The 13,456-nt window shown below is 42.0% G+C and overlaps 1 protein-coding gene across 5 annotated transcripts in view; it reads left to right on the top strand.

The window, feature by feature from the left end:
• Positions 1-13,456, top strand: part of ZC3H12C (zinc finger CCCH-type containing 12C) — a 64,335-nt gene that overhangs the window by 38,846 nt on the left and 12,033 nt on the right. For all 5 annotated transcript variants that reach the window (XM_019481992.2, XM_019481995.1, XM_059720779.1 and 2 more), the window contains one exon: positions 10,296-10,435. In XM_019481992.2, coding sequence (XP_019337537.1) covers positions 10,296-10,435 — 140 coding nt within the window. The remainder of the gene's footprint in view (positions 1-10,295; positions 10,436-13,456) is intronic.

Raw genomic sequence — 13,456 nt, 5'->3', positions numbered from 1 at the left:
TGACTAAAACCTGGGGGGTCTAGGCTAGAGGATCTTCTTACCTTTCCACTCAGGGTCAGACTGACAACCATGTTGGGGATAGGAATTTTACCTTCTAGCCAGATTGGTAGGGACTGTTGGGAGGTTTTGCCTTCCTCTGTTGTGGGGCACCTGGCCCTCTTCCTTGGATCTTTTCAGCATATTTTAACCCTTGCAGCAGCAGGACTGTGGGCACCAATTATCCCTCTGCTTTACCTGTGGCAGGTTAAGAGGTTGTGCCTTCTATGTGTTTGACTGACAGAGCTGATTTGTGTAGTTTTAGTAATAGGCTGGACAAGGGTTTGTATGGGAAAGTTTGGATGGGGATCTCAGGCAGAGGGTTAGACTGAGAGACCTCCAGTGTCCCTTCCAGCCCCACCGCTTTATGATTCTAATTTCCATCTAAGAGATTTAGAAAGGGGATTTGCAGAAGCAAACGTCTGGGGAGATTCTGGATAAATATCTATGGCAGTGGAAAGCCTCCATGATTTAAATAGCCCTGATGCCTTCAGTACAACTCTTGTTCACGCTTAAAGAAATACTTTGAGATGGATTTTCTTGTAGTTAGTCTTCTAAGCTAAAGATAACAAATTAATCAGTCCTTTTGTATTGCAGATTTTATCATCAAGTATTGCCTGAAGGATTTGAATTGGCTTATAGCATACTTTTCTTTTGTTGCCAAGCTGTACAAAGATATCTTTGGGAGCTGTCAAACAGAGCTGTCAGCCCATGAGTTGGTGTATTGCAGGTTAGGACCTTTTAGTGCAGGGGTGTCAAATTCACCAGGAGCCCTCATCTGGATCTGGACCATGGTGGACATGTGGAGTCTGGTGTCGGGGGACAAGGTGCAACAGCAGTGGGGCTGGCGCAGCTTCTGGCAGCAGCCAGAGCACAGGGTCTGATGGAAGCACAGTGTAGGGTCCAGTAGGGGCAGAGGCTGGCAATGCAGGGTCCAACAAAGCAAGGGGTGGGGAGGAGCACATTTCAGGGTCCAACAAGACAGGAGTAGATAGAGTGTAGGGTCCAGCAGGAGCACAGGGTCCGGTGAGAGGCAGAGTGGGGGGGGCTGCAGGATCTGACAGTAGCTTGCTGCTGATGGCCATGCCTCACAGGGCCAAAGGGCGAACCTTATGGTGCCCTCTGGCAGCATGGTGGGCTGTATAGAGGGGCTCTGTGGGCTGTGTCTGGCCCACGGGCCATAGGTTTGCCACCTTTGCTTTAGCGAATGCTCATTGGACCTGTTGGGCACCTTAGATTTGTTTCCTTAAATTATTTTAGCTTTCACATTGCTATTGATTTAGTCTCTCTGTGCAAGGGAAATACAAACTGTAAGCACTAACAGTTGACAGTGGTTGTCCTCAGTTGGCGTGCCTACACATTTATTAGTGCACAGTGGTTACTGTGCATTTATTCTAGTACTTGTATAATCAAGTACTAACTGTGCTGTAATCAGAGTAACTGTGCAGTAGTGCCACTGAACACCTTAGTGACGCTACCACGCAGTAGCATATTAACACTGTTTGTGTTGTGACGCGGTACTGCACAGTATTATTAGGCTACTGCGCACTTGGCATCTTGTGTAGCCGCACTCGCTGTTCTTGAAAACAGCTGCCAGCCTTAGTCTAAGGCTGCTTCTTGCACAGAAACGGAAAGGACTTCTTGCATGAGACTGACTGCAGGGGGCAGAATTGAGTTATTAGTGACTAGTCTGAGAGAGCTGCTGCTGCCTGCAGGGGGATCAAATCATTGCTTTATTAAATTAAATTAGGGATTTTATTTACATGTTGCTAATTTTGTCACTTTTGTCCCAAATTCTTTTCTTTCAGTAGCATGCCTGCAGATCACTTTTTTGCTGAGGTCCCTGAGGGCAGTCCAAGTTGAAACTTTTCTTAAAATATTTTTTGAAGCTCTCCTGGTTGAGAGTGCTCTTACCCTGCAAGACATTCTGCTGTGCTCTGTGCTGGTGATGGGACCCCTCATGCCAAACAAAGCAGGGCAAAATCAACAAACAGTCTCAGGCACAAGGGAGATGGCAGGGAGAGGACTGCATTGCCAAATGGGGAAAAAGGGAAGATTAAAAGACAATCTGTCCCCATGCTTTCATCTAGGTTTGACAATGATCACCAAAGAAATATGTGTTTGTTTGTTTGTTTTTTTTCAGGTTGTTTTATTTTGCTGCGTTAAAAAAATTATACAGCAAAGTCCTTTGTAAGTTTAAAAAAACTCACTTTAAATCTACTAAATATATAAACATTTCATGCATCAAAAGTTTTAATATGCAATCTGGCAGACATGCTGTTGAAAGAGAAGAATTTAGAAATGCAGTTTTCCAATAACTTATCTAAGGACTTTTATAATAATCATAAGATAAACATACAATCTGATATGTGCAAGCTTCAACTTTAAAACAATAGTCAGATTTCTGTGTGTGCTGTATATTTTTAAGAAATAAATGTATTGAAGCAGTTCTCTGTTTACTGCCTGGAATATGTTTACTTTCTCATATAACTTCTCCCAAAATAGACGGAAGTGTAGCAGATTCAAAAGAAATGCAAGGACATACATTTTCACACAGTACACAATTTTTGTGAAATTCAGTAACAGTGAAGCTAAGAAAGTATCAGGGTTATTAAAAAATATATATATTGTGGGTTGCTGTATTAAATCAAAGTTTGTGAAAGAACAGAAACCCTTCCATTTTGGATTATAAGTGAAGCTTTGAGGGGATTAAGAAAACTTCCTCAGATAAATTTATTCTGTAACTTTCCATTACAAGGATTCTTCCTCTGAAAACACCTAATGCTAACTACTTTGAGAAATAAGATGTTGAACAAAATTGTTCACTGGTCAGATCCATTGTGAAAATGCTTTTTATGGATTATATTGTGTGCACTACTCTCTTTCTTCGTGTGGTATAATGGGAAAATATTGGAGTCAAGATGGAGAAGGAAAGGACTTCCTAACATCACATCATTGTTTCTCCTAAATTATGTTCCATGAAAAAAAGCTGTATATTCATACATGAATAAAATCTTTGTGTAAGAGAGTTGCTTTCAGGGGGGGGAGGGGGGTCCATAGAAATGACTGGACCTATCTATCTATATATATATCTATATAGATCTATATCTCTCTATGTAGATAGATAGGTCCAGTCATTTCTATTTTTTTTAACAACTTTTTTATACCTTCAGCTATCTTATCTATTGCCATTTTTAAATGTATGTGTATTTGAAGTCATGCAGCGTCTCATCTGGTCATCATTTTAGTTGTATACCACTGCTGTCTAAAGTATACCTTGTGATTAAAATGCATAGCCACTCTTTGTAGATGTGTACTAGCAAAGTAACAGAGGTTGCAGAAATGTTTTATCAGGTATTCTGTCCCTAACTATGCAGGCTGTTAGGCAGCACTTCAGTGTGTTAGCTCCATAGGAAAAGTTAATTATTTACTATAGTCCTATATTAAAATAAAACACCCAAATGATTGTGTGTAAATGTGGCTGTAAGAAGACAGAGAAATAAGTGTGTGGGAGAGCTTTTCATAACAGGAGTATAAAGAGGAAATGTGCACTTCATTAGGAGGACAAGGAACATATTTTTGCCTCCATTTTACTGAGTACAGTAGTCAAGTTGTCTCTCTACAAGCAGCACCAAAGTAGACCACTACACTAGGTCCTAACACTTATTCAATATAACTCCCAGGCATCTGCAGTACTGCATGTTTATTTACTCTTTGAAAGCTTGCTACTTCTGCCATTTTTAAATGACTTTTCAAAATATCTTTTCATGGACAAAGAAGTAGAAATGCTTCTCTTCTACACTCGAGGTAATTGTACAGGGGGGAAAACTAAAGGAGAAAAAAGCAAATTCTTGATCTCCTGTCTTGTCACATCTATGAAACAGTTGATGAAGTGAATCGATACCAGCAAAGGCAGAAGCAAGTCTGTTGAGGACAGCAGTATTCACAAACACTATGTATTTTACTCTTAGAGACATTTTGGTCATAAATATTCTTGTCAATTATCTTAAATTCTTGTGGTTGAATTACGAATTGTAATACCAGTTCCAACTGCACTTTGAGAGTCGCAGAAACAAAACCTTTGGTAGCTCATAATTGCCTGCTTGGTCTACAAGGTAGATAAAATGTGTGTACCTCTGCCACAATACATATACTTCAGGCATTATTTATAACATGAACACCTTCCCTCTCTACTAACATGCTATGGCTTTTGCTAGGTTCATAACCAGACTATATCATCACCAAAACTCTCATAGCCTTTACTGAGGTCAGGATTTCTGGACTACTTTTGGAGAGAATCACAGATGTTTTTTTAAACAGCACAACAGTGCGATACAGTTCTTTACTGCTAGCAGTGAAAACTGCTTTTTACTACAAATTAGCCTTAGGTAGTTACAGTAGAATAAACTAACTAGAATTTGGCCAGTAACTGGAACAAGCATACCTGATTCTTTGGAAATGTGCTGCAGGCTCTTTAATATCCACACATGATCATTGTGCTAATACCTAACTCATGTAATGTGCTTTACAAAGAACGTGGATATCCCTGCTTACAAAAGGGAAAATTGAGACCTAAGACCTAGAGAGCAGTAGTTCACCAATGCAAAAGTGGTTTACCCAGAAAACCTGGGAGAAGCAAGAATAAAATCCAGGGGTCGTGTCAGTTAAAAGCACTATCTATTTAGCAAGGAACCTTTTCTTGTCACCCTATTACTGAACAGATCCAGTTACCCTGTGCTTGTGAGATCTAATTGTATCTTAGCAGGCATTGATATAACTTGAGATGCTGTTGGCTATTATGGGTGGCATTCTAGTATGTTCTGTTCTGGATGCTTGAATGACCAAATGTGCTTCGCTGTCCGGCCACCCCCCACACAGGGACAGCTCTGCTTGTCAACGTGGTCATCTAAGTCCCAGAAATACCAGTTACAGGTTTCTGTGTGCAAAGCCCTGTGCATGTGAATGGCCACATGGGTGCCCAGAGGTAAAAGACCAACCTTTGTGCACATTTATAAGTCTTTCATCCATAGTGTACATTGGTTTTATTTGTTTATTTTTACTGAGGAGTTGTGAAGAACTAACCAGTTATGTTCTGCTTATCAGCATCAAGAAAAGTTGCAGAATGTCCAGCATTTCCTAGAAAAATTGTCATTACATTGGCGTAATGAGTGTGGCATGGTAGTAGTACTGTAGGTATTTCAAGAGATATTAAATAATTTTCCCCTCCAAAGCTAAACAGGGGCGTATTGGAATCCACAACAACTCTGAGTTTTGCAGTCAGTACACAAAAATGGCTGTATGGTTCAGCGTATGATCAAATCTGTTTCTAGACACTGGCCCCACAACTCTACAGCTGTCAGTAATAACAGCCATGCCTTTAAACTGATTGTGGGGGGCAGGTTATTTTTTTTGGTGATGAAAGTTTCAGGCCCAGTCGCTGCTGACAACTGTTACAGACTGCGTCACCTCACAACACAATAAATAAAATATATCACAAGTATGACAACTGACTGTCCTGACTGTAGCCCTTTACTCCTGTCTTCCTGTTTCTTTTTCATTGAATGAAGGTTGGAAGGAGGCAGGATCAAGCATACTTTGAGCATCCTTGGCAAATGTTTGTCTAAACCAGGGGTTGGCAACCTATGGTCCACACAAAGGGACTGGCAGGCATAGAGAGGAACTGGTTGATAGCTTTCTTATAACATCTAAGAAATTACCTGCTCGGCAGCACGGAAGTGGAAAGGGATCTTGGAGTCCTAGTGGACTCCAAGATGAACATGAGTCGGCAGTGTGACAAAGCCATCAGCAAAGCTAACTACACTTTATCGTGCATCAGCAGATGCATGACGAATAGAACCAAGGAGGTGATACTTCCCCTCTATCGGGCGCTGGTCAGACCGCAGTTGGAGTACTGCGTGCAGTTTTGGGCACCACTCTTTAAGAGGTATGCGGATAACCTGGAGAGGGTCCAGAGAAGGGCCACTTGTTAAGGGCTTGCAGGCCAAGCCCTACGAGGAGAGACTAGAGCACCTGGACCTCTTCAGCCTCCGCAAGAGAAGGTTGAGAGGCGACCTTGTGGCTACCTATAAATTCATCATGGGGGCACAGAAGGGAATTGGTGAGACTACTCACCAAGGTGCCCCTGGGGGTTACAAGAAATAATGGCCATAAGCTAGCAGAGAGCAGATTTAGACTGGATGTTAGGAAGAACTTCTTCACAGTTCGAGTGGCCAAAATCTGGAATGGGCTCCCAAGGGAGGTGGTGCTCTCCCCTACACTGGGGGTCTTCAAGAGGAGGTTAGATAGGCATCTGGCTGGGGTCATCTGAACCCAGCACAATTTCCTGCCTATGCAGGGGGTTGGACTTGATGATCTATTGAGGTCCCTTCCGACCCTAACATCTGTGAATCTATTAATCTTTTCACATACTAGAGGATGGTTAACATTGTCTGCTCTTTTCTGAGGAAACTGAGTTTTCCTCGGAGGCCATGTTTTCCAAGCCTCTTTGTATTTTTCTTCTGTTCTGGGCTTGTTCCAGTTTGTCTGTGTCTTCAAGTATGATGCCTAAAATTGGACACAGTGTTCTAGCTGAGGTCTCAACAGCAGTGAGCAGGGCCAAATAATTACCTTCCTTGTCATGCATACAATGTTAATGCATTCTAGAAAGAGATTGGCCTGTTATGTAACAGCATCACATTATTGACCAGTGTATAGCCTGTGATCTACTCTAATGATCCACTACAACCCCCAAATTATTTTCTGCCAAACTGCTGCCTGACCAGTTATTCCCCATGTCACATTTGTGCACTTGATTTATTTTTCCTAAGTAAGGTGCTTTGCACTTGTCTTTTACAGAATTGCATTTAAACCAGGGGTTGGCAACTTATACGCCATCAAGCCAGAGGGCTTTCTCTGCTCTGGGGCTGAGGCCAAGCGGTGGCAGTCTGCACTGGGGCTGGGCAGCTGGTACTCTTTGGCTTGTGGCAGTGGCCTGGATGCAGCTTCCAGTCACCAGGCCTTGGCATAGGTCTCCAGTGCCCAGCCCACCACAAATGTAGGTAAAGCCCCCCCCCCACTGCTGAACACCGCTGGAATGCCACTGAAGCCCCCTGGCCCACATTATACCAGAGCCAGCCTGCAGCTCAGAAAGGTTGCCAGCTACTGATCTAGTTCATTTCCTCCCATTTCTCCATTTTTTTCAAGATCATTCTGAATTCTAATCCTGGTCTCAAGGACTCTCTAACCCTCTCCAGTATCACTTTAGATAATGAGTAAGGTTGGAACCAGGTCAGACCCTACAGGACCCCAGCGGGACCCTGCTTTAAGTGCCTTCCCAGTCTTGACAGAAAACCTTAGATTGCTGCTCTCTCAGCTCTATTTTTCAACCAGTTGTGTGCCCCCATTTTGGTGATTTACATTTACACTGTAATTTATTAACTTAAAAGAATAACAAATTAGACCATATCAGGCACCTTACTAAAATTAACATATACCTAGTGCTTTTCCATTATGCCCTAGGAAAGCTATCCTATTAAAAAGGAAATTAGATCAGTTTGATGTTTGTTGCTGCATTCATCAAAACCCATGCAGGTTGGATTTTTATTCTCAATAATTATTTTTTTTAGCATCTTAGAAAAGTAGGGCTGTAGGGGACCTTAGGAGGTTATGTAGTGCAAGCCCCTGCTCAAGACAGGATCATTCTTAACTAAATCATACCAGCCAAATGTGCACTAAAAATCTTTGAAGGAAAGAGATTTCACAACCTAGATCGGTAGCTTAAAGACCAATTCTTTAACCAGCCTTTAAGAACATTCTTCCGTATATGCAACCTAAATTTTCCTTGCTGCCATTTAAGACCATTGTTCCTTATCCTGTCCCCTGCAGCCGTAGGGAAGTCTTATCTTCATCCTCTTTGTTATTACCCTTCAGATATTTAAAGACTGTTATGAATCCCCCTCAGTCTTCTCTTCTCCAGACTACTTAGCCTGTTCCACAGTTCGAGTGGCCAAGGTCTGGAACGGGCTCCCAAGGGAGGTGGTGCTCTCCCCTACCCTGGGGGTTTTCAAGAGGAGGTTGGATAAGCATCTAGCTGGGGTCATTTAGACCCAGCACTCTTTCCTGCTTATGCAGGGGGTCGGACTCGATGATCTATTGAGGTCCCTTCCGACCCTAACATCTATGAATCTATGAATCTATAGTCATGTTTCCCAGGGCTCAAATCACTTTTGTTGCTCTTTTGAACACCAGTTTGTTTACATTGTTTCTAAAGTGTGACATGCAAACCTGGAGCAGTGAGGTCTCACCAATGCTGAAGAGTGTAAAAATCGCTTCCCTTGATTTGCAAATGAAGTTCCTATTAATGCAGCCTAATATGTTGTTGGGTTTTTTTGCAACAACGATGTGCTTTTAGTTTATGATCCTCTATAAACTACCGGGTCCTTTTCTGTAGTACTGCAACCTTATTTCCCAGTCTACCCGGGCAGGACATTGTTCTATCTGCAATGCAGAACTTTGTACTTGTCCGTGATGATTTTTTTTTTTATTAATTGCAGATCATTTTTCCAGTTTTATCAAGATCATTCTGGAACGTAGCACTTCCCTCCAGGGTGTCTGCAACTCCACCCAACTTGGTGTCATGTGCGAAATTGCTAAGGGTGCACTCAATCCTATCATCCAAATCATTAATGAATAATGAATAATTAATCTGGCCAGCAAATGACACCTCCCTGGCACCAGATAATCCCTCTGCCATATGTCAAAATCCTACTACAAACTAATTGAGGTAGTGGGGATCTTATAAAAGGCAGAAAAGTTGTTAATAATTAATTAATTACTTTTGTTAGGTGTCTGTTCACAATTAAACTTTCTCTGTGAACGCTGAAGCAAAAACTGTACAGAACACTTCAGTGGTCTTAGCATCATCTGTAATTTTACTCTTCAGAAATGGGCCAAGTCTTCCATTTTTTTTCCTTTTTGTAGAACCTTTTTGTGTTGCCTGGTACATCCCTTGCTTAGAGAAACTAATTTTGTCTTTTATTTAGCCTTTCTGATTCTATTCTTGCAAGCTTGTGCTTTCCTTTATGCTCCTGCTTAGTTAAGTGCCATGTTCAGGTGAGTAAAGTGTTTCTGAGGTATTTGTAATGGACTCTACCTTTCTTTCACATGGAGATAGTTTGCTGCTATGCATTTGACAGAGCCTCTTTCAGTAACTGCCAGCTCATATGCATCCCTTTAACCCTTTAGCTTCCCCAAAGACCCTGTCTACTAGTTTCATGATTTTGTTGCTTTTCTGAATTCCAGTACCCTTACTCCACTGCTCTCAGACCTGTCTTTTCTTAGAATAGCAGTCAGTCATTTTTTATCACTTGCACCCAAATTACCCTCCATCTTTTAGATCCTTAATCAATTTCTGTCCCCTAGTCAGAACCAGATCTAAAATAGCTGCTCCCACTTCTGAAACAAAAGGTTTTCCCAAACATGTCCCAGGTAGTTGATGAAGTGTATGGGTCCTGCTGTATTGTTATACACTTCTAGATTCTGTCCTATGGATGCCTCTGATAAGGTGTATCTACATGTCTACAGCACCTTTGTTACTGCGCCATCACTTAGTACTTCCAAAAGGCAGTACTAAATGATGGTGCCGTAACAGCGTATACTGCGCTGTGCACACCACACACAGTTATTTTTAGCAGCTGTGTCGCTGTAGCAACGTGCTATAACAAAGGAGCGTGTTGCTACGGCAACATAGCTGTGGCATCATGGTTTGTGACCCCTGACACTACGTCACCATAGCACGTTGCTACAGTGATGTAGCATTGCCTGCATAATAGTTACTTAAAAATAGCTTAATTCATCATCCTGACTAGATGGTCCGTACCTGACCAGATTAGCTTCCCTGTGTGACATTGCCCTCATTCCTTTTATCTAACCAGAGATATTATCTAGGCTAGAGACATTAAACAAACCTGCCTCTCCACTCTTCAGAACTTCAGATCAAATATATATGTCCTTGATATACAAAGCAGTACCTCTTCCCTTATTTCTGTCTGGCCAACCTGAACAAGCTATCCCCCGTACCAAAGTTCTCGTTCTGTAATTACATTTATGTCATAGTTTTGGGTGTATAAAGACATGTCTAGTCATTCCTGTCTATAGTCCTGGCACAATGTTGGGGTTAACAGCATTGCTGAGCGTAAGCAGATGTGTGCTGCACTGTGTTCCATTCAGGGAATAAAGTGTTTCTTTTATGTCTGTTTCAGCCATGGCAACAAGGAAGTATTTTCTTGTCGAGGAATAAAATTAGCTGTAGACTGGTTTTTGGAAAGAGGTCACAAAGATGTTACAGTGTTTGTACCAGCCTGGAGGAAAGAACAGTCAAGACCGGATGCTCTTATCACAGGTAATCTCTGGCCTGCCTTCATTTGCCTATTGAACAGTGTAGTACAATGTGTGTAATTCCTAATGACTGTCTGTAAGCATGAGAGGAATAAGTTAAGTGCAACTACATATTTTCTGTGGTGAAGTATCTTTGGTGTAAGACCTTTTCTGTGATCTGCAGGTAGGGAAAAAGAAATTAGGGGAATGCATGGTTCATCACCAGCAAAATTCCTTTTAGTCTCGCTCCCTTTTCTGCTTGCCAGTCTCTATTCATACCACTGAGGACGTGTCGTTTGTATCTGCTATGTGTACTGAAACTCAGATTTTTTGATAAACAGTTAATTTGTCAGGGCCAGTGGTGCTCAGCCTCTGGCCTATAGGCTTGATACAGCCTACCGAGTTGTCTCATTCAGCCTGCAGGGATTCCCAAAGCTCCAGAAATTTGGCAGTGGGGGAGCAGTAGCAGTATTAATTGTTGCTTTCCTGTTGCGCACAGTTCTGGAAATTTGTCACTCCCATGGACCAGGTGACATAGCTCTGCACGCTAAATCATCAGGTCATGGTGCGGCTAGCTGCCCAATGTTCAGGATTGCATTTATGTGCTGACCTCACATGCATCTGGCCCCTAGACCAGCCCTGTCCCACTCATCCAGCCCCTATGGCTGGAAGGTTGAGCACCACTGGTCAAGACAGTAACCACAAGGAATTTTCTTTTTCTTGTAGAATGGGTTTCAATTTAAAAAAACTCTAGTAATACAAGCTAAGGGGTTGTAGTCCTGCATGGGTGACTAACAGGCAGGCAAGCAAACTGGAATTTATCACAAGAGGTCACTTGTGGTAGTATAGCAATATCCAGGAGACCATCTTCCCAGGAATGAATACACTAGCAAAACTGATGAATATTGTACAGCAAATCAGACTAACAGTAATCTTGGGAGCACATAGATTACTGGAGCTGCATGTACATAAATTCATTTAAACAGCAGGGAAGAATTCTTTTTGTAGTGAGGTAGCACTAGAAACCCATACTAACATGCTCTAACTGTTAGGAGCAGTGAGTTTATTTTGAGAGACAAAAATCATCCTGTCTGACTTGATATTGGATGTGGTTTGCTTTTCTAGATGAAAATTAGGGCCAGCATCATGTCAGGGTAGGATGAGATCTTTTCTCTGCAATGCGTTTTGGGTTAGATCAAGAAAGGAGGAGAAAGTCCTTCCTTCGGTTTGAAATCTAGAATTTTTTTTTAATTAACCTGAAGAGTTCCCAGCATGACCTGCCCTAAGCAGATAATGAAAAAACACCTATGGAAAAAGACTTTATCTTTTCCCACTGATTGAAACTGTGACTACCAAATAGGCTGTTTTGGTATTCTTCAGAATTTAGTATTTAGAATGAAAGTATAAATGAATAGCTGTCATAGTTTCTAAGGGAGAATGACAGGGTGTTTACCTGCCAGTCATCTCAGTATGGCATAATAGGAGTCTCTTCACATTACTACGTTTCAAAGCATTTAATAAGTTATTGTATGAAAGGAGGGGTTTGGTACTGAAAAGAATGTTTTTGACCTCAAATCTTCAGCGTTTCTAAGGAGTAGAATAGTTGATATCCCAAATAGTGTTGTCTTTATTCCAAATAAAAAAGGTTCTCTGAAGTTTCTTGTACTCTAAAAAGCTGTTTAGCTCTTTGAGGTCAAAATCTGCTCTTAAGCCTCTCAAGTGCTTAAATACTAGGTATCATGTGAGTGTTTCTTTGTGTGTTTCAGTGATGCTCAACCTGTATAAATTTGTCATGCTGTGCTGTACCTCTTTGATTCCACTGGTCTGGCTGTTCTAAAGGAACTTGCCAAATGCCAGAAAGGTCTCCAAGGTATAAAATACACTTAATTTAATAGGTCCAAAGATGGGGTGGGTGATTTTTGGTTTTTTGCTTTTTGGGTGGGGAAGGGTGTTGGTTGTTTTTGATGTTTTTTTGTTTTTTGGTTGTTTTTTTTTTGGGGGGGGGGGGGGGTTGATTTGATTTTTTTAAACAAAATAAGGTATTTCTTGGCCAGGGAGGGAGATAAATATTTTGGAGCAAGGGTGTCAAACTTGCCCTGGCCATGACCAGACCATACAGCTCTTTGCAGGCTGGATCCGTGGGGCCAGTGGCTACAGCAGGACCAGCAGAAGCTGAGGTGGCAACAGCAGCGGTGGCAGCAGAGATGGTGGAGCAAGCAACTATGGGCCAAGCAGAACCATGCTGCAGTGGAGGCAGCATAAGCAAGCCCAGGTTACTTGCCCTCCTCTGCCCCCCTGCCTGTGCTGTTGTCCAGCAAGACTCCTGAATTCCATGGTAGCCCCCTCCCCCCGCTATGCTTCCAAATTCATTGCCCCAAATTCACTGGTGGACTGAATGGAAGAGCTGCATGGGCCAGATCCAGCCTGTGGGCCATATCTTTGCTGCCCTTACTGGATAGTAACTAGCTGATTTGTCTGATAGCTTTTTCTTGCTTTTATTTGGTCTGATCCTGTGTGGCCCAGGGATGAAGCCAGAGTCCATTTCTTTAATGTGAGCACTGTCAGCTTCCAATATTGTTAGGGATGGAGGCAATATTAGACTCTGCAGGTTAGAAAAGTAGGTGAGCCAGAATTGGAGATTCCTGATGGGAAGAATCTTTTCTGCTAATTTCTTGTCTATCTTTCAATCATCTGTTATAAAAGGAGTCTTCTTTACTGGAGCTATTTTAGAAGCTTGGCCTCAGCGGGGATGAAAAGTTCTCTCTTGATTTAACAATTTAGTCCTAGGGAAACATTGAGTGCAGTAGGGATGAGGTCTCCATACTGAACCGAAGTCACCTAACCCCAGTGGGGTAGGTATGTTTGTATCCTGTGGGATTTGTTCCTGATAGCAGGGTAGTTCAGGACTTTTAATTATCAACTTGGGAAATAGTGTATCTGTTAACTGCTGCAGAACCAACAAGGTGATCACAGAACATAAGCCTCTGTGTTGGGCCTATGAAAACGATAAGTTTTAATTTACTTTATAAATATGTTGCTGGTCAAT

This window comes from Alligator mississippiensis, chromosome 1 (assembly GCF_030867095.1).
Source record: "Alligator mississippiensis isolate rAllMis1 chromosome 1, rAllMis1, whole genome shotgun sequence".
Classification (NCBI taxonomy): domain Eukaryota; kingdom Metazoa; phylum Chordata; order Crocodylia; family Alligatoridae; genus Alligator; species Alligator mississippiensis.
The sequence above is the reverse complement of the archived record's forward strand: the minus strand, read 5'-3'. Positions and strand labels throughout refer to the sequence as shown.